The 20,746-nt window shown below is 55.1% G+C and overlaps 2 protein-coding genes across 6 annotated transcripts in view; one reads left to right on the top strand and one right to left on the bottom strand.

Annotated features, from left to right (window-relative positions):
• Positions 1 to 62: 62 nt before the first annotated feature.
• The window catches only part of PNKD (PNKD metallo-beta-lactamase domain containing), a 60,537-nt gene continuing 39,853 nt past the window's right edge, over positions 63 to 20,746 (top strand). For 3 of the 5 annotated variants that reach the window (XM_058705198.1, XM_058705188.1, XM_058705177.1), the window contains exons 1-2: positions 63 to 185; positions 924 to 1,092. In XM_058705198.1, the coding sequence (XP_058561181.1) occupies positions 119 to 185; positions 924 to 1,092 (236 nt within the window). In that variant the 5' untranslated portion in view covers positions 63 to 118. Of the gene's footprint in view, positions 186 to 231; positions 785 to 923; positions 1,093 to 2,435; positions 2,834 to 20,746 lie in introns of those variants that run through there. The other 2 variants (XM_058705225.1, XM_058705218.1) reach the window with 2 other exon arrangements.
• Positions 3,559 to 20,255, bottom strand: TMBIM1 (transmembrane BAX inhibitor motif containing 1). Its single transcript, XM_058705250.1, has 12 exons — positions 20,102 to 20,255; positions 11,096 to 11,320; positions 9,739 to 9,839; positions 8,855 to 8,919; positions 8,598 to 8,651; positions 8,038 to 8,088; positions 7,479 to 7,518; positions 7,178 to 7,215; positions 6,905 to 6,992; positions 6,488 to 6,583; positions 5,432 to 5,485; positions 3,559 to 5,024 (listed from the first exon to the last, which is right to left on the bottom strand). The coding sequence occupies exons 2-12, from the start codon at positions 11,295 to 11,297 to the stop codon at positions 4,878 to 4,880; spliced, it is 936 nt and encodes a 311-aa protein (XP_058561233.1). The 5' UTR covers positions 11,298 to 11,320; positions 20,102 to 20,255; the 3' UTR covers positions 3,559 to 4,877.

Raw genomic sequence — 20,746 nt, 5'->3', positions numbered from 1 at the left:
TGGGCTTCTGGGAGTTGTAGTTTCTGGTCTGCAGGCAGGACGGAAGGAGCGGGGGAGGCCCCTTACGCAAACTACAATTCCCGGCGGGGAGCGCGGTGAAGGGGGGTGGGATCTGAACATGGCGGCGGTGGTAGCTGCTACGGCGCTGAAGGGCCGGGGGGCGAGAAATGCCCGCGTCCTCCGGGGTAAGGAGAGGGACCCCGGGGAGGGCAGGACTGCAGGGGGTCCCCCTTTTTATACATCCCGACCAACGATAGCAGGAGGTCATGGCTGTCGGTTCCTGCCCGCACCCCTCTGCAGGATCATAAAGAGTCTGGGGGCTAAAAGATGCTCTCTAGAGGTCACCCAGTCCATCCCCCTGCCTTCAAGTTACACGACACCTCTAGGGTCATGCTGCGAGAGGGAGCTCCGAGGAAGCCTTTTAGACTCCCGCGCTCCAGGTGTTTCACACTCACCGCAGTGCAGAGGAAAGAGCCCTGGAATTCAGGAGGCTTGGGTTCTAGCCCCGGATAATTAGCAGTTTGACCTTGGGTGAAGCAGTTCATCTTTCGGGGCTTCGGTTTCCTCTTCTATAAAATGAGGGGATGGAGTAGACTACCTTTAAGCTCCCAGTGCTAACATTCTGCAGTTTGAAAACCTTTTTCTCGGATTTCCTTCATACGTCTTATGTGAGTCCCACTGCAGTCCTTCACATCCTGTCGTCTGAGCAGATGAAGAACAACGAAGCTCGTTCTCCTGCCACCAGGGTGATGAGCCCGCAGTGACGTGGAAGTGGCTTCCAAAGGTGCCACCTCGATGGCAATTTTCCCATTTCCCTTTGGATTCTCCCTGGCACTTGTTACTCCAAACTGCAGTCACTCCCCTTCCTCCCGCGGGCTTTCTTCCCATACTCTCTTACTGATCTTTCTTCCTTCCATCCACAGGGATCCTCTCAGGAGCCACAGCTAACAAGGCGTCCCAGAACAGGACCCGGGCGCTGCAAAGCCACAGCTCACCAGAATGCAAGGAGGAGCCTGAGCCCCTATCCCCTGAGCTGGAATACATTCCCAGAAAGAGGGGCAAGAACCCCATGAAAGCTGTGGGACTAGCCTGGTGAGTTTCAGTTAACTCTTTGCCCACCAATGGGGAGTGGCACAGGGGAGGGCGGGACCCAGAAACTTCTCTTAAATTTCAGGTGGTGAGTTGAATCCAAGGTTGTGGGGACAGAATTGCTTGGTGTGAGGACCGGAATCTCAGAGGAATGGGGCAGGGGAGTTGGGAAAGTATGTGGAATTGGAGAGACAGTGGGCTTTCTGTGTAGTAAGCTGAGCTAATCTGATGTGAATTTGGGCCCCTGGCCTCATTCTCTCTTTTGGGAGCTTAGGGTGAAACCCAGTTGAGATCTTTCACTGAGATCGTGTGAGATTACATTAGGTGTATAAGTAGCATCTACAAGGTGTTCAATACATCATTATTTGGATCTGACTCTGGCCTTAATATGTGTTGTTGGTCAATATTAAAATGAAAGGAGAGGGAAATTAACATATTTTTCCACACCTCAGGTGTGCCGGTACTTTACAGTGTAACGTTTTAGCTTTTCTTAAAATTTTTTTTTTTTTTCCAACGTTTTTTATTTATTTTTGGGACAGAGAGAGACAGAGCATGAACGGGGGAGGGGCAGAGAGAGAGGGAGACACAGAATCGGAAATAGGCTCCAGGCTCCGAGCCATCAGCCCAGAGCCCAACGCGGGGCTCGAACTCACGGACCGCGAGATCGTGACCTGGCTGAAGTCGGACGCTTAACCGACTGCGCCACCCAGGCGCCCCACGTTTTAGCTTTTCTGAGATAAATAGTACATCCCCTAAATACAAAAAACAAAAAGCATTACAAAAATTACGTCTCATTTCACAGGAGGGAACTGAGGCTCAGAGGTGGGATTCTCACCAGGTCTTGTGACTCCATGCCCTTTCCCCCACACCAAAGTGCCTCCCAAGTAGCGGTTACTGAGATTAAGAGGGGGAGCCTGGGAGGGGATGTGGGGCAGTTAAGGTAGAGGGAAACTTTGCCAACACTTGGAGAAGGAAAGAGGATGGGCTGTCTGGAGAACCTTGCAGAGTCAGTATGGCAGGATTGCGGGACTCGTGTTGAGGAGTGTCAAGCTAGAGGGGAGAGGAATGGAAAGGTGGACAGAGACCCAACCACACTGGGCTTTTGGTGCTGTGCCTAGGAGTTTGGATTTGGCCAGAAAGTGATGGAGCGCTGTTACAGAGTCTTAAGCAGTGCAGCAGCAGGCTCTGATTTGCTTGGGACCCTCCAGCAGCCGGTGCAGAGGCTGCATAGACACAAGAGGTATTGCAGTGTGCGTGTCATCGATGAAGCTGGAATGAGATTCCCCAGCTCCACTGGCTCAGGCCTGGCCCCTCCCCAAACCCCATGCACATCTCCCCACCCCTAGGGCCATCGGCTTCCCCTGTGGTGTCCTCCTCTTCATCCTCACCAAGCGGGAAGTGGACAAGGACCGTTTGAAGCAGATGAAGGCTCGGCAGAACATGCGGGCATCCAACACGGGCGAGTATGAGAGCCAGAGGTTCAGGGCCTCCTCCCAACATGCCCCGTCTCCTGAAGCCGGGTCGGGGGTGCAAGCCTGAGGAACACTGCAACCCTCCCCTAGACCGTATTGACTGTGGCCTCCAGAGCGCAAAGTCCTTTGGGTTTGGCCGTGATTCTGGTCCTTGCCTGTGAGGTCCACCAGAGGGCGCCTGATGCCCAGGCTGCTGCCAGCCCCTACCCCACCCCTCCGGAGAAGCCAGCCAAAGGCAAATAAAGTTATTAAGTGTTTTGAGCCGAAAGGAACCAGGACTGGGCTTGTGATTCCCTTGGGATGGGAGGGGCAGAGGGAGGGCTTGGTTACTCACATATGCTCCCTCTCACAGAAGCACTCAGTGTTCCCGGCTGGCTGGTTGGGGAAACCACAGAGACTTAAGTACAACAAGCCTAGGCTCGGGCCCTGGGGACCAGGCCCTCAGAGCTGTTGGCCTGGAGGGTGGAGTCCTACTGAGCCTCTAACAAAAAATAAAGAGAATCAAAAAGGGCATTCAGGGTGTGGGGGAAAAAACACGACTCCTCTTGGTCTAGTCCAAGTGACTCAGCCTCTCTGGGCCTCAGTTTCCTTGTTTGTGAGAGGGTTTGGACTAGTGGTTTCTAAGACATGAGTTCTAAACTTGAACCTGTGGTGCATCTCCCCCCATCAGTGTGAAAATCACGTGTACACATACAGCTTTGTAAGAGAGTTCCTAGCTCTCGTGTGCTTTTGTGAAGGGTCCATGATGCAGAAAAGGTCACGTTACCACTCTCATTCAGAGAGAGACCATTCGTCCGCGCCAGACCCGGTATTGCTAAGGTTGAACCTTTACCGATCTACTGCGTCCATCACCAGGAAGCACTGGGGCAAAGTATGTTTTGTGATCTTAGACAAGGTAGAGGAAACCAAACCACAATGCAGAGGTAGGAAGTGGACGGTTTGGGCAGAGCCAGACCAGCCCTCCCAGAGTGGACACCTTAAAGAAATCAGAGCCAAGTAGGGTTTTAACTCCGAAACACAAAACTTTATTACGTTTCTACTTATGTCCTTTTGTGTGATATATTTAGGACCAAGTACTTAAGAGAAGTCCTAAGTATACCCTTGGGCTGATTTGGTTTCTACCCCCACTGACAGAAGGACTCTTGTCCTCCTTCCCCATTCCAGCTTGAGGCACTTGGTGTCACGAAGAAAGTGGCAGCTGGCTGGAGAGATGAGGCTCAAGTCTAAAATCCCCCAGCACAAGTTAAGAACAAACTGAGAGGGGAAGTCTCCTTTTGCTCAGGATCCTTCCCAGGTTAGCACAAGGAAAGAACACAGAAATTTCCATGGACACCACAGTAGGCTTTCATACCCCTCAGATCAGGGAGAGGATCCCAGAGCATTTTCCTGCCCCCACCCTGGCCTTTCTTCACCCTGGTACTTCCTGGCCCCACTTATAATCCTACAAACCACCCCATCTCCTGAGCTTTGCTCCTCACTTTCTTCTCTGAGCAGCTTGAGCACAGGAAGCAAGAGGTCTCTCTGACCAGAGATCTCAGAAGCCCCCAAGGAGACCCCAGGGAGCTTTGGAGAATGGGGACCAGATGGCTGTGGACAGGCCTGCCCTCTCCACCACCACAAGCCGTGAGGAAGCCCAGGGTAGATGCTGTTCTGTCTTGGCCCGTCCTTGGCTTTGCTTACTCTCCTCGTCCTCCCCTATTCCAAATGAACAGTATGTACATGCCATCGAAAGAAGAGGGACTGAAGCAGGGGAGACCCATGGGCACAGATCTCTTCTACCTTTGTGAGCCGGAAGGCACTAAGGGTTGTCAGAGGAGTACAGGATAATGGCCAGTGAGTCCAGGAGGCTGGGGACAAAGCTTTCTGGCTTTGTTGGGGGTTGAGGGAGGAAACAGCTTCAGCTACCAAGCCCAGAAGCCTATGGCAGAGGTGGGAGGGGACACCTCATCACCCCAAAGTTACTTCTACTTTTCATATTCCCTTTTGGCTGTAGAATAGGCTTTTTCTGTCCTCCCTGCAACCCCAGCAGTTGAGAAGAATTTGGTGCCACGGAGTGGGTGGAGGGAGGAGGCACGTCTTCTGCCTGGTCCCTGCCGAGTCTACCAGAGGCAAGAGTTAGTCCCCGGTTCCTCCAGCCCCGCCAGGTCCCTGCACATCCACCGCCACAGAGGCCACCCATCCCAGGACAGAAAGGAAACTGGGCATATTACTGGAGGGGAAGGAAGGGGGTCTGAGGTCCGGACTCCAGTCACAGGGCCCAGCCCTCTAGGGAAGGGAGAGCCCACAGTGGGCGCACAGTGGGGTGGAAGGTGCTCCTTAATTGCGGTCCCCCACCAGCTGCAGCACAAAGGTGAAAATGTAGATGATGTCAGTGTAGATCTGCAGGGCGCCAGTGATGTAGTCCTCCGGGCTGATGGTGTGCTTTCGGTTTCCCAGGACCAGCTGCGTGTCGTAAGCCAGGAACTGCAGGAACAGGGAAGGCTCGAGTGAGGGCTCAGGGGCCAGAGCTCCTGTCTGGTTCTCGTTTCATAAGCACATCTGTCCTAGGAGCCTCCGTGCCATGCAGTGTACTTAGGGACTCTTTAATGACCAGAACAACCCATGGTCTCTCCCCTCAAATGGTTCAGTCTAGGAAGGCAGAAAGACACGCCATCATCTATAATACAGCCTGCCGGGCATTCACAGCAGGCGAATGAACGAGCGATGGCAGGAATGCCCAGGAAATCGGTCACCTCTTGACCGTGGAAAGAGGAAAGGGCAGCTGTGGCCCCACTCCCTGGCTCCCAAGCAGCCTAAACTCCTGCTCCACCTGTATAGTTCCTCTTCTCCAGCCCCACTCCCCTTCCTAGAGACAGCAGGGCCTTACTCACCAAGGTGAAGCAAATGGCCCCCAGAGCAGCATAGACCATGTGGAGCCAGTAAATCTGGGGAGAGGGGACAGGGACAGTGTTAGAGATCTTAGCAAAGCACAGACCCAGGCAGTCCCTCAGGGCCATTTCCCCCAGAATTCTGGCATCTGAGTGGGGAGACCCAGGAAGGTAGCTATGTGAAAGGACTACTTCTGCCTTCCACATCCTGAAAGAAATTAGGAATAGTAACATATTTGGGGTGCCTGGCTGGCTCATCTGGTAGAGCTTGTGAGTGTTGACTTCAGGGTTGTGAGTTCGAGCCCCACGTTGGGTAGAGATTACTTAAAAAAAAGAACAGTAACATTTGGCAGAGAAAACAGAGGCCATCCTCCAGGGATCATATAAAACCAATCTCCAAAGTCAGTTAGGTTACAGAAGTGTCCACTGTACTTCTGGAAAAAAGCAGGTGGTTGAGCTATAGCTCTGGGAGGGGCAGGAGCCAGGCAGGTGCAGCTTGAAGAGCCCTAGACATAGTCAGCATTCAGTAGAGTGGTTCCTGCAGCCTGGTGTGGGAGGGAAGCCCCACTACCACCCTGACGACTGTCAGAATCATGGACCCCCAGGGCAGCCTGCGCAACAGCCCTCCAGGTGCCTGTCCACAGAAGGGTAGGGCCAGCCATGGTCAAGTAGGCAGGTGGCCCTCCTGATTGCACGCCTCCCTTCCCAGCACCACACTCCCCTCCTCGGGGGTCCCCTCCATCGAAGCCCATCTGCCATCTCCCTCCTCGAACCTGACTTCAGCTGCCAGACACATCTCACCCACTGTTTCCCATAGGAATTCCGTAATGTCATCCAGGGCTTCAGGTTCTACGGTGCCCAGGGCCTTCCATCTCCTAACAGAGACGACCCTAACCAAAGGATGGTGCTCCAGCATTGGTGCCTTTTCTAGCCAGCTGAGAGCTTCCAGAAGTCAGAGCCTGCCCGGATGCCTGGGGCGTGGGCGTGCTGCAACACTTCACACGGAAAGTCTCCTGTGAATGTTAGGTTTGCGGACCGCAGCTCTCCCAGGACACTCACATATTTGAAGGACAGCACAATGGCGGTGACAATCCCAGTCACCATCATCACAATTCCCAGGACACAGAAGAGGCCTGTGCACGAGGTGAAGTCCACCTGCCAGGAAGGGAGGAGGAAGCACCTGTCAGACAAGTGTCACAACTAGCAGCCCAGCTAGACCGCCCTGCCTCCCCCCCCAGGGAGTCCCAGTGCTGCTTCTTGGAAGGCCTGGGCGTAACCATGACGTTCTAAGGACAGACACAAGAAGCAGTTTTATAGCTGCAGACAGGAGGGGAAGGGGACTAGACTCTCCAAGGGAAATCCCTGGTGTAGAGGAGTCTGGGCCCTCACAGGCCTGCTCAACTGCCAAGCCTGGAGGGCCAGGTTTATAGAAGAAAGGAGGTGGGGTGGCCAGGGAAGGGCCCTCCATACCCTCACCTTGGTCTGGAAGCAGAAGATGGTGACCGAAATGGACACCACGGCAGTGATGATCATTGCAATGATGACGGCTTTGGTTTCATACACACTGAGGAGAAGGAGTTCAGAGAGGCCAAAGGGATAGATAAGTCATGTATGAATGCCTTCAAAACCATCCCTTCTAGAAGGATCTTGCCCAGCATCCACCCACGCAGATGACTGCCAGCCCAGGGATGCCCCGCTCCCACATAACAGACACTTCACAAGAGTGCGGTGGTTTGTCCTGGAATATACCTGGAAATGGTGCCCGTCATGAAGCCCATGGCAAGAGTCTGAGGGAAGGACAGAGACAAGAGTGAAACACATGAGAAAGGTGGCATGGAGGCATGGCCACAGTAGATTGCCAGAGCTGGGGGGGGCAAATGTGACTGAGTAGGAAAGAGGCAGTGATGAGACCAATGCCATGGGTCAGGTTAGGGTCGGGGAGAGAGCCAGGGACATCTTCCACAGTGGTGTCCCCAGCCCCTTCCCTGGGACCAACTCTCTCTCTCTCTCACACCATCTCCACACCCTCCCTCAACCCTTCTAGACTTACAAAGAGGGTCAGCAGGATGATATTCCATGGGAAACGGCGTCTGAAGGGAAAGAGACCGTGTGTGATTAAGCGACTTGGGTCTAGCCCGGTATCAGAGGCTCCTTTAGCAGAAGGAAGTTCTTGGCTCAGGTGCATAGAGAATTAGGCCTTGACTTGGGGGTGGGGAGGCGGGCATGGCCTTTGGTACCTACTCGGGGGTTCTGTGCAGGGACAACATGGGGCAGTGGGACAGACCTGGGCAATGGAGCCACAAACACCTGGGTCCAGTTGCAGTTCTTACAATGACTGCGTGACCGTGAGAAAGTTACTCAACCTCTGAGCCTTGGGTTTTCCATATGTGTTAAATGGTTAAAACGTTACATACCTTGCAGATGTACTGTAAAAATTACAGCCGCGTGGCTGAATAGATCCCACCCACCCAGGGGACTTTGTACGCACCTCAACTTCAACTGCGCCCATGACCACGCAGCTGCTCTAGGGATCCCCTTGCTTCCCCAAACACTTGCCCCCCCCCCTCGGGCCCCCCACCATCCCTTCTCATCGTCTGTCCAGGACTCACCTGGGTCCCTGGCAGCAGGCGAGGGTCAGATAGGTGCCCAGGAAGACAGCACTGGGGAGAGAGAGATGAGGAAATGGACGACAGGCCCAGCCTGCCCCTCAGCCCCATCTGGGCCCCGCCTGGTGGCACTCACCAGGCCGGCAGGCTGGGAGCCGTTGGGAAGTCTGAGGGGAAGCCGCCCAGGACAACTACCCCCGCCAAGGACACCAAGAACCTCTGAGACAGGGGGCTTGGCCAGGAAGGAGGCTGAAGGAGACCGTGGCAGACAGACTAGGAGAATCCGGGGAACATTTGGCAGTGTGCATGCAGCCACCAGCCCCCCACCCCCTGCTCCCAGGAGCTCTGCGGTGCTGTTACTCCTCACTTGGTGGCTCACACACACCCACCCTTGCCAGCACAGCCGGCAGCCTGGAGGGCCCCTCAAAAAGCATTTTGATCGCTGCCCTGAGAAAAGCTGGTCAGTTGTCTCCCGCTCATCTCGCTGCCCCACCCCCAACACACACACACACACACACACACACACACACACACACACAGAGCAGACAGGCGCAGAGACTCACTAGGACACATAGTAGACAAACAGGTTTCTCCTCACGAAATCGCCAACTGGTTTCCTGTGGAGCAGGGGAGGACAAGGGAGGGGAGTCACACACCTCACACTCCGTCACACCTCAGCCCGGCTGCCTCCCTGCCCAGGCCCTCCCAGCAGCCTGCGTTCCCGCCGCCCACCCTGGCCACCTCGTGCAAACTCCCCTTCCAGTCCATCTGAGCACAGGGCCCGGCCCCACCCGCAGGGCCCCCGAGTCCTCAGACTCACACAAAGGTGAAGATAGCGATGATGGCCACCGTGATGAGCAGCTGGATGGAGATGATGCTGTAAACCTGGAACACAGGCCAGGGTGGGGGCAGCATGTGTCACCATCCCCCGTGTCCCCCTGGGAAGCAGCCAGTCCCCCCCAAGAGCCCCAAAGACCCTACTACCCTGCCCACGTCTTTTACGGGAGGCGAGGGGGCCCCTTCTTAATGGTGAAGGATCTCCTTCTTACTTCATTTCCACTAGGGCCCTCCTCGGCTGCAGCCTGGCCCGAAGGCCCCCCACCCTTGAGGAGTCTGGCTCAGATACTAGATGCACCCTCAGAGCTGACCCCGCCTCCAGCTGCTCCCTGACATTTCCCCCACCCCCTGTCCAACACCTAGCCTCAGTTTCCCACTTACTCCCCCTGCCTCACTGCACTACCGGGTGTGGCCTCCACACTTCTGGGAGTTCAGTGTGACGTCTGTCAGGTATCTACCTCCTCGGGTATCCACCTACTCGGAGCAGGGCACCGTGCAGATGTGAGATGGGGGAGGGATGGAGTATAAAAGAGTTTGATCATTCTGACTTCAAGTTGCTCACAGTCTAACAGGAGAAAGACGTTTGGGGAGGACAGAACACTTTGGCGAAGCCCGCCTAGATTTTCCCAGATTAAATCTGTCCCCCACCACAAGGTCAAGGAAGAGAAGAGTGAAAGGCGGGGAATGTGGGTCAGCGGAGCTGGGGGCCCCTCTGAGGGCAGGGCAGGACTAAAGAGAATTTGGAAGGCAACAGTGTATCTGCATGGGAACGAGTGCCCCGGAACTAATAGTGCCTGGCCATCTCCACCCCCGGCCCCACCCCATTCCCACAGCCTTCGTACAGTGGCCTCCCTGCCCATATCTCACCTTTCGGATGAAGGTGTGTCGGACTTTCCTGTCATCCCATTCTCCAGGCCCGAAGCTTTCACTCACTGCTCTCTCCTCCGCATCATAGCCCTGGCCTGGGCCTGGGAACAGATCAAATATGACCAACTGGGGACCTGGGACATGTGGCCTCAATCCCAAAGCCTGCATGACATTATCTCAGAGTCTCAGGGATCTCCAGCCGAAAGACAAGGGTATAACTCAGGAACTCCTCACCCAAATCAGGTCCTCTGGATGCCCTCAGAGTAACCCAGGGATGGCCTGGGCACCATGCGGAGCCGAGCGTCCCTGTCACAAGGGGACTTTGGTGTAAGCCATTCCATCGGTGTGCATTCACTGATGGCTCCTGTATGGGGGTGCCCGGCCCACACCTGGGTGCTCTGGGGGATGAACACTCATGATCTTCAACTAGGGGTCATGATCTAGTGAGGAAGCCAGGCAGGGGCAGGGCTTGGGGCATCAGCCAGAGGAGCTGGCAGGGCCAGAGCAGGGGCGTCACGGATGGAAGGAGGAAGAGGAAGATAGAAACACAGCGCATGTGTGGAGGGTGGAGAACAGAGTGAGGAGCATAATCTGCATCCGGCAAACATCAGCACTCGGGGATGCCAGCGGCCTGCGTGCACAGGACAAAGCATGACTGTGACCGTGACTGATGTGCTAGTATTCCCAACAGAACACAGATGGCCAGCTGAGAGCTGGCCGTGCCCCAGAATTCCAGAGGCTACAGGACTCAAAACATTCCTTCAATGCTTCCTTGGACACTGCTTTCAAAATCCGCATGTGAGCCATTCAGGAAAAATCCCTGCATTCTAATCTCTCATTTCTGACCAAACAGAGCATTTACCTGCCTTGACATTTATCAGACATCCAAATGACTTCTGGATGTCTGTAAGACTCAGATGTTACCTTAAAGGATGAGGACTTGTCAGCATCGAGAATATTTAAGGAAAAAAAAAAAAAAAGTGCCTCAGGTACCAAAGGCAGTTACTAGAAGAGAGGAGTCCAGGGGGTGGCAACTGTCTAGCTAGGGCACGGAAATGGCCTCCAGGAACCAGTTGCCTTACCCCGCCACTTTCTCATCTGATATGGAAGTTCTGGTGTGTGTCTATGGACTCAGTCTCCTTGCTGAATAAAGGGGCTAGTGGGTGGCTCAGGGCCAGGTGCTAAGGGGACAGGGTGGGTGGGGGCAGGTAACAAAGATGGTGAAACAGGAGAGATCTAAGGAGAAGATGAAAAAAGGGATGGGACAGGAAGCTGAGATGGAAGGAAAAGAGGTGGCCTCATGTGGTACAAGTGCTGCCTCATTCCCCCCCCCCCCAGCTGCCCCTCGGGGACTCACCGTAGTTCATGGGCATCGGGTGGATGGGGGGCATAGGCTGTGGATAGCCAGCAGGGTGACCGTAGCCAGGCTGTGGGTAGGCCGGGTAGGCCGGGTAGCCACCAGGCAGGACAGACGGCTGCCCGTAGCCCCCCTGGGGCGGAGGGCCAGGGTACAGAGGGTTGCGGTCCTCATACGGAGGGGGGGCACTGGGGCTGGACATGGCCGCTCAAGGGCTGAGGGCACCTGAAATGGAGATGAGAAAATCAGTCAGGAGTGCCCGGACCCAGCTCACGGGGGCCTAGTCCAGGCTGCCTCTATAGAGAGGGGACCCTCACATTTTCTCTCTTGATCGTGATCACAGTGTCATCCTCTGCCCACAGGCCATCCTCCCCATCCCCACCAGCTCAGCCCCTGTCCCTCTGCCTTCATGCCAGCTTTCCGTCTACGGCCCTCCCTCCTGTGCCGCTTCGTGCCCCCAGGAAAGCAGAAGGGGATTTGTGCAGGAGCCCAGAGCAGTCACTGGGCATCAGTGGTGTGAGAGACAAGGGACGGAAGCCCGGGAACTCCCCTGTGCTCATTTAAGAAAAGTTTTCAGTGACCACAGAAGAAGCTTGATGGCCCCAGCCAAGCCTGGGGGTGAGTCACGGGGCCAGCCGGGACCCATTGAAGGGGTCAGCCCAGCCCCCACAGCAGCTGGCAGGAGCCTCAGGCCTGAAAGGCAGAGCTGGGGAGGAGCCAGGGCTCTAAGTGGAGGGGGAGGACAAGCTAGCCCCAGGGCCGAGCCACCAGGCCCAAGCGGGAGGGCAGGGGGCCCGTGGCCAGTGGCTCCGTGGCCAGTGGCTGAGTCAGGGGACGTCTGAGAGGCCTGGGCGAGTAGCTGCCTGGGGCTGGCCACTCAGGGCTGGGGAGCTGCACAAAAAAGGTGAGGCCAGAGACAGGACTTTCTGGTTCCTTCAAATAACAGCTAAGGTGCATCCGACGGGTGTCGCAGCATATGGCTGCTACTGTTCTCTTCACAGCCTCGCCAGGTAGTAGATAGTGCGTACAGGGCCCCGAAACCCCCTGGGAGGGAGAGACCCATGTTTTGGGCTCTGGAGCCTCTGGTATCCCCGTGATTCCTGCCTGTTCCCCAGGAGGAGCTGTGGCTAAGTGGGGAGGAGAATGCACTGATGAGTCATGCCTCAAGACCCAGCAGGTGTCTTCTCTGTGGCAGGAGGAGTCCCACGGCCAGGGGAGGGCTGAGGAACGAGGAGGGAACCCCAAAAACACAGCTGAGAGGGACCTCCAGGTCTTATGGCCCCAAATGCTCAATTTAGAGAAGAGGAACAAGGCGCAGAACAGTGAAGCGACTCTTGACTCCCCAGGGCCACAGAACGAGCAGGTTAATGGTACAACCGGAACTGAGGCCTTCAGGGTCCTGGGTCTGCATCCTCTATATTAGGCTGTGTTCTTTCTGCCTCTTAGGCCAAATAAATGTCCTCCAGGCCTGGTGTTCCCCTCTGAGATGGCAAAGATGGGGGCTTGGGAGAAGCTAAGAAGGGGGTCCCTGAAAAGCCTTGACAGGGCCATGACCTCCTCCTACAGCATCTCCCAAGGGGCAGACCTTTAGGACCCCCCAGGGAGGAAGCACCCCCGGATCCAGGCAGGCAGACGTGCTCAGAACCTCTGCTGGAAGGAAGAGAGAACCGGCTTCTCTTTTTAGGGCACCCCGCACAGTCCAGGGATCAGATAAAGAATTGTCTTATCTCTTCTCTCTTAGGAGACCTGGGATAATTCAGAGAGGAAGGTGGTAGGGAGGGGCAGGGAGGAGGGATCGGATATCAGGCCAGGGCTCTAAGTGGGTTACTTTGAGAAAAGCAGTTCTCCATCTTCCCAGAGTAGATGGGCCAGCACAACAAGAATGTGTCAGGTCAGAAATAAGAAAGACCTTTCTGACAGTGAGGGTGTGACAGCAAACCAAGGCTTCAAAAGCAGGGTCATGGTGAAGGTCCTGCACAGTGGAGTAGGGCGACCTGAGGAAATAAGGAGTGAAAGAGAACGAGAGAAGACCAAACACGGAGTGTTGTGAGCATAAGAAACAGATATTAACTGCTTTGGAAATGTCCCGGTCTTCCGTAAGGATAGGGTAATAAGTATAAATATGTGAATCTTAATAGATTTTGAAAAAGGAAGAAACATGAACTGGCTCTCCTCCCCTGAGGCAAAAGGCTCCTTCTCCCTACACCCCTCTGCCCGTCCCTCTCCAAGAATCCCCTTTTAACTCCACCAAGAGAATGGCATCCTGTCTATAGGAAGAGGTGCAAACAGGTCACTTTGGAGTAGGGCTATATCTAAAACTTACTAAAAAAAAGAAAGGGGTGCCTGGCGGGCTCAGTCAGTGGAGCATACAACTCTTGATCTCAGGGTTGTAAGTTCAAGCCCCATGTTGGGTGTAGGGATTACATAAAAAAACACAAAATATTAAAAAAAAAAAAAAAAACTTACTATGGAGTAGGGCTATGTGTTATTATTACAGCCATCTCAGCCCGGGGTTCCTGTGATGCCCACCCATCTGGGTGATGGCACACAGATGAATAGGCTGAGCATGGCCCAAGAGGCACTGGCAGAAAAGGCCCTGTGGTTTGAAGCCCCAGCTGGGCCACCACAGGTGATGACACCATGACCTGGCCCTGTCTCCTGCTGGGGGTGCTCCTCTATAAAATGAGGTGTTATGGGTCAGATGATCTGTGAGCTCATTTCCTGCTCTAACAGATTGTGAACTATCTGAGGCACCCAGCGACATGGGGCTTCCCCTTTGCCTGGCCAGCAGTGACCCCTCCCTCCTCCCTCTAAGCCAAGCTGGGCAAACAGGCTCCTTTCCAGACCACAGGGGCTGTGGCCCCAGGGTAAATCATGGAGAGGAAGGTCAGCCTCGGATTGGCCACCAGGTCTCCAGGGGCCTGGTCCAGCTCAGGAGGCCGCTGACTCACGAGGACTCCCTCTGCACGTTCTCACCCCTCCCTTTGACTCTTCTGAGGAATTCACCAGTAGACCCGCCTGCTGGAGACGCAGCAGCTCACAGTCCGGTTCTCCAAGGGCTCAGCCACCAGCCCATGCTCACCAGAGACTGGCACTGACCATGTCACCTCACTATGACTCACTGTCTCCACCTGGAGAATGGGTTTAACACTCTTAACAATACCGTTCTCAGAGTTGTAAAAATATGCATAAAACACTTAGAAGGGTACCTGACCCCTGATAAAAACAGTAAATGCTGGCTCTTTATAGTTATTATTTTATTAGTCCTTACAGTAGTCCAACAGGGTGGATAATGTTATCCCTATGTACAAATGAAGAAATAGAGGCTTAGAAGAATTAAGTCATTTGCCCAAAGTTACTTAGCTAGGGTGTGATGAAGTCAACACCTGAGCGCCAAGACGGACTGCAGAGCCCCATGCTCTCATCTCTCATTTTGATGCCCCATCTATCTAAGCCTCTCGTCACCACTCACGGCTACCCGTTTAAGACCCTCTAATGACAACAGAAGGCTCACATAGCAAAGGACACGGAACCACTCAGGCCCCTCCATAATTCCCCATCTCCCGGTTCCCAAACACCGTCAGGAGGTTAAGAGGGTATTCAGAGCTAGAGATTCTTAAATGACAGAGCTAAAAGCAAACTCTCTCATCTAAGGTGAGCCAGCCCACTCGCTTTACCAGCCAGACGGGGAAGTCGAGTGACCTCTCCATGGTCATGGTCATGTTGCCGGACCTGAGGCGGGGCCTACATCCCCGCTCTCTGATGTGCAGTCCTGGGCACCGGAGAAGGGGAGAGCATTCAGGCGAGTCAGAGGAGTGGCAGAACACAGCCACACCCACCTCTGAGCAGTGCCAGGCGGGCAGGAGCCTTGGCCCACAGCCTGGCCTGCCCCCTGACAGCTGCCCAGCCTACATGAGGGCCCTGGTCACTCTGTGTCATGGAGACCTCGGAGAAGGATGAGGTTTGGGGCCCGCCTCTGCCTAGGCAGTAGGGAAAGGGGGAAGTGGTCAGTGTTTACTTTCAGAGCTGTGAGTAATGGTAGGCGCTGGAGAATGTGGAGTTGAAAGAGAAGGAGGGGAAAGAGGAGGGAGACGATCCAGAGATGGGGAGGATGACTGATGCCCAAAGACTAGAAACCAGGAGTCAGGTCATCTGGGTTCTGCCAGTAGCTAGTAGAGGAGCTCACAGTCTCCATGGGCTAAAGGGACCTTGAAGGGTCCCCACTGGGAGCATGAATTTTCCTAAAACACAGTAGGCATTCAGTTTCTCCTGAACACACTCCAACAACAGGGAGCAAGGCTGTGCCACTTGCAGGCAGCCTGAATCATTAGAACATTCTTCCTCACCATGCCTGTTATCAAGACGTTCTAACTGCCCCATCCTTGCCATGTTACAGATCTAAGTCTGCTCCCCCATCGTCAAGACCCCAATCCCCCACCAGAAGGAGCCAGAAGCTCTCCTTTCTCCTCCAGACCCAGCCGTCCCAGCAGCAGCAGTGGGCGGGCTCAAACACAGGACTTGTTGGCTGTCAAGGTTTTCAGGTACAGCCTTGGGGAAACAGCCCCTTCCCCCGGAGCCACCTCGGTGTGGCCGCCACAGCTCTGGCCAGCTGAGGCCCAGGCTCAGGCTCCCCTGGGCGCACCTGAAGGGTTAAGGCTCTGGAATCTGCAGAGAGGAGGCCTGAGCTACTGGAGTCACAGCAAGCAAGCAAGCAAGCAAGCGGGTGTGTGTTGGAGGGAGGGGCGGAAAGGAGCAGCTGACTGGTCCAGGCAGCCTGCCCTCCTCGCTGCCAGGAACCGATGCCCAGAGTCAGAATGGAAAGAATAGCTCAGAGTGTGCATCTCAGGAAACCCCACCCAGCAGGCACAGGAACACAGCCCCTGGCCTCGTAGGACGGTCTCCTTCCCTCCCTTTTCCTCTACCTACCCCAACTCCTCCAGCTCTCCCCAACCCCCAAGAACCACACCCCCACCCCCAGCACAGAGCCACCAGGGCAGAGGACTAAAAAAGATACACCCAGGAGTGTCTGGGCAGTCACCAGGCCTGCTGCACACGGACCAAGAGGCCCAGAATCAACTTATCCTTCAGTCTGCCTGGCTTCTGGGAATAACAGGATGACTCTGAGGGGATCTAAAACCTGACGTAAGAGACGGAGTGGCCTTTAGAAATCATCCGGTTATCTAACAGACAAGGAAACCCCAATGCCAAGAAAGTTCCTGTCCCAGCCCACAAAAGGGCCTCTTGGTCATGGGTTTGAAACTTCCATCCCCAGCCCTGCCCAGTGAGGCGGGGCCAGAACAAGATACCCTTTCCCCCCTATCCTCGCCCCCCGCCCCCATCATGCCTTCCTGCTCAGAAGTAGATAAGACTGCCAACCCATGACTTCCGTCCCAGCCCCAGCCCCGAGCCAGGGTGGCCTCTCTCAGATCTGAGGCTAAGAGGGGTGAGGAAGATGCCCTGGAGAGCAGAAGTAACCCAGGCCCCACAGCTTCAGCCCCCGTCAGTGGGTAATAGAATTGTGCCGGCAGTGTGGGTGAGCTCAGCGACCCCAGCCACATCTATGGTCCCAAAGGCCGGGCCATGCAGATGAGGGAGGAGAATTCAGAGACACAGTCCCTATCCACCTCCTCCTTTGGTTTCCTCTCTGCCTCTCAGTTGGACTTCAAGACTAGGAGGGAGCAGAGGCAGGCAGAATTAACAACCCACCGTGCAGAAAGGAACGAACCCTTCCCTGTGATAGGCAGGGAAGGAAGAGAACCGCTCACAGCAGTAAGTAATGTACCTGTCATTGGCTACTCAGGCAGGTCTGAGCCTCACAACGGCCCTCTGGGGTGCATGTTCTTACCCCCACTCTATAGATAAAACTGAAATTCAGACAAAAACAGATCTAGGGTCCCACAGCAGGCAAACAGCAGAGATGTGTTTGAACCCAGATTTGAGGTCTGATTTTACAGTTCATGCCCTTTGCTTTGACACCTGCTTGGAACAGAAGCCCCTGAGGCACGCCCACCAGCCACCTGTGTGCCCAGGCCAGCACCTGGGGCGGGCTGAGGTAGCAAAGACCTTTTCCCTTGCACAGAGTCAGTCCAACGCCAGAGCCCTGGGTTAGAAGGCAGGGAGCAGAGTTCTCGTCCTGGTCTTAACCCCACTGTGAGTCAGGGTGGGCCACTCCACATCTCTGGACTCACTTTTCTCCTCCATAAAACAAGTACATGGAACCAAAAGATCAAGTCCATTCCGACTCCAAGAGCCTCTGCTTCTGAATGAGCAGTGGGTTTCAGGGCAGAATGACCCACGGGTTTCAGGGCAGAGTGACACATTTCCTAAGGAATCTACGCTGGGGTCACTACTGATGTAAAATGTCCACAGAGGCAGAGGCACCTGACATATTCCGGGTTTGGGACTGGCCCTAATGCCCTCTCCTCCCAAACTGCCCCCATACTGCCCTCTGGACCCTGCAGCCAGCATTTCCTGGGTGCTCACTTACCCCAGAGTCTGCAAAGAAAGAACGTGACACCATAGACAAGAAAGATTACCAGGCAGGAAGGCGAGAGACCCGGGCTCAAAAGTTCTAACCCTGCCACCAGGCAAATGCCCTCCCTCGGCTTCCTTTTCCCCCAAATCAGCCCCCATGGGGGCAAAGGGGAGGGACTCGTTACCCAGAACCATGGCATTGAAAGCTAAATTCATCCAGCCAGGCATTTCCCAAACTGCTCTAAAGAACACTACCCCGGGAGATGTTAACAAATGAGCTCTGAAACAGATAAGTCTGAAAAACAATCCATACCCCTTTTGGAAATTCCCAAGGCACAAGGGCATTTTTAGCTTCTGAGCAGCCCTGCCATGAGCAAAAGCTGTTCAACTTTGTTTCACCCAGTTTTCCTCCAAACTTGCTCAAGCCTGAAACATTTTTATCAGAGCACACCTAATTAATATCCTGTGGGATCCTGACCAGGCCACCTTTGTTTTACAGATAGACCCAACCCTGAGAATGATTCATGTCCCAACTCCTCATATCTTAAAACCCCTGTCCTTCTACCCAGCCCTCAGAGCAGTCACATGAAGCACAGGCATGCCCCCTCACTCTGAGTCAGTTCACTGCCAGTCAGCGTCCACGGCAAGGGTCCTTCTCCTCTCTACCCCCCACCTCCCAGACAGCTGCTATTATATTCTCCATGGTGGAATTTACTGATCTACTGCCAAGGGCTGGGGGGACATCTTCAACTAGCATAGAACCAGGAGACTGGCATCGCCTACCATCCCCTTGCTGTCATGGGAAAAAATACAAATCATTAAACACAAGAAGAAGGACTCATTCTTATCTTCCTCCCTGACCAGTGTATGGAGTACCCTCAGTACCGGCACTGTGGCCTGTAGACTTCTGAATATCATCTCTACTTCAAAACAAGACCCAAGTTTTGGCTCAGAATCTCAACTCTTAGGGTTGGAGGTCAAGGCCCTCCCCTGTACAGCAGTCCCAACAGAATGCTCAAGAAAGCCCACATCAGCATTAACCGTGTTGTTAGCGGAGACCTTCTTCCCAGAGCTGACTCGGCTTCCCCTCTCTGACCCTGCCCCTGCAGCCCTCCGAAGACACAAGTGTATGTCCCTTCTCTGGGGCCTCTGCGCTTTCTGAAGGACCCTGGGTGAGAAGTTTGGGGGGTGGATGGAAGTGCTCTGAGGTAGACAGCTTCCAGCTGAGGCCCCTGTTCCCATGGGAGGAGTCTGAGCTGAGGTGGCTATTACCCTAGCTCATGACATGAAGCTCTCCCCACACTTATGGTGTAACCCATCATTACGTCTCTGACGTGCCCATTTTTACAAGCGAGGCCCTGAGGTCATGGCACCAGAAGACAGAAGAAGTCAATGCCCTTGACATTTGTGTGGTCCCGCCACTTTTTTCTAAGTTACAAACTGGGTCCTCTGTTTGGGTCCCGTGGCTAGAGAGGCAGGGACAGCAGGCAGGTGAGGAGAAAGTAAGGCTGCCCCTTGGCCCCCGACAAAGCAGCCCCAAGGCAGCACCTGGCTCCCCCTGCCACCACTGGCCAGGCCAAAGGCGCCAGCTTTGAAACCAAAGCTCACTGGTGAGATGAATATTTCAGAGCCCCAGAGAACTGGACACCTGAAGGATCTGCCATGACATCTGGCCCTGACCCTGGTTCCCTGACCCCCACTTAATCCCATGTCCAGGTTCCTCAGGTAGAATGCCACCCCCTGGATACCACACCCAGGCCACAGTGGGGTGAGAGGGGATGGACACCCTGGAGGACAAGCTGATGCAGGACCCACAGATCAGGGCCAAGCCTCCCAGCAGCCTTCCCCTGCTGGCACTCCCACTGGCTCCTGGCTCCTTCCCCAGCTCCACTTGTTTTCCCCTTTCCCATGTTCCCGTTGGGTTTTTATGCTGACCCAAAGAGGCCACGAGGAGGACAGTACTTCCTTGTAGCTTTCTGAATCCAGCCTGGGCACAGTGGCTGGAAGCAGGCAGGCTGAGGCAAAGTCACGGTGACAGAGGTGGCACTTCCCCACGCCAAGCATAGAGGGCTGCTGACCCCTCCCCCCACTCACTCACAGACTCATTCACCTGTCTACACCAAGGCTGGCACCAGGCTCCCCGGCCGCTCCCCTCCCCCTCCCACCAGCCGAGGGACCGGACAGCCTCATCCCACGCGCAACTGGCCACTCTGGGGGCTCGTACGGGGGACACGCCCTGCGACGCACGCGCCAGAAAGAGGGGGACGCGACACCCACAGACCCTGGCCCGCTCGCTGGTGCCCACCACCCACTGCTCGGCTCCCAACGCCAAACAGGCGCCCCCCCCCCCCCCGGCCTCCCGGGGAGCAGCGGGAAAGCGAAACTCCAAGGGCGAAGGCAACAGATTCCCATTCCGGCACCGCCTCCCCGGGCCGAGCACTCGGAAAAAGTTTGGGGCGTCGTCCCAGCTCTGGCTCCGTCCCCGCCGACACGGGGTCCCCCACTCCCGCCGGCCCCGGCCCCCTGGCTTGCCTGACCGCTCCGACGGTGCGCTCCCGGCCTCCCTCCCGGCGCGGCGAGTCCGGCACCGAGCGCGCTGACCAGGCCTGGGCTGGGCTGGGGCTCCGCGCCCCGCCCCGTCGTCCCAACCCCGTGGGGCGGGGCCTCGGGGCGCCGCCAGGGGGCGCTGGGGTCCGCCCGGGGTCTCGCCCGCGTCCGCCAGCTGCGCGCGCGTGCGCGCGCGCGCGCGGCTGCCGAGGCCCCGACGTGATTCTAGTGTGCTCACATTTAAAGGCAATACGTGATCACTGATGGAAACTGACAAAACACAAAAATAGAGGAGGAAAATCACGTCTTTCCACGCCTCCCGACTCCCTTCGGAAAGCGCTTGCGTTTGTGCTTCTTTGCCTTATACGTCCATGTGTTTCACTTGTCTTTCTGGAGTGGGGTCATATTATATGATGTTTTAAATATTGCTTTTATTTTACTTAACATTTTATCAAGAACATTTTTTCTTGACACTAGATAATTCTTCAAAAGCGTAATTTTAATGCCGCAAAGTATTCTATCACATAGCTGTGATGATTTATTAAATCAGTTTCCTGCTGGAGGACATTTAAACTGTTTCCTATTTTTCATTATTAGACATAAATCCCTGAACACCCTTGACAATTCTCT

Source organism: Neofelis nebulosa, chromosome 2 (genome assembly GCF_028018385.1).
Source record: "Neofelis nebulosa isolate mNeoNeb1 chromosome 2, mNeoNeb1.pri, whole genome shotgun sequence".
NCBI classification, from domain to species: domain Eukaryota; kingdom Metazoa; phylum Chordata; class Mammalia; order Carnivora; family Felidae; genus Neofelis; species Neofelis nebulosa.
Note: the sequence above shows the minus strand (reverse complement) of the source record. Positions and strands in the feature narration are given on the sequence as shown.

What these genes read in the sequence shown, in the direction of transcription:
- TMBIM1 (XM_058705250.1), bottom strand. Translation starts at nt 11,297, where the DNA reads ATGTCCAGCCCCAGTGCCCCCCCTCCGTATGAGGACCGCAACCCTCTG. An exon ending in GCCTGCTGCCAGGGACCCAG is followed by an intron (nt 7,519 to 8,037) that starts GTGAGTCCTGGA and finishes CTTTCCCTTCAG; the next exon opens with ACGCCGTTTCCCATGGAATA. An exon ending in TCTTCTGCTTCCAGACCAAG is followed by an intron (nt 6,584 to 6,904) that starts GTGAGGGTATGG and finishes CCTTCCTGGCAG; the next exon opens with GTGGACTTCACCTCGTGCAC.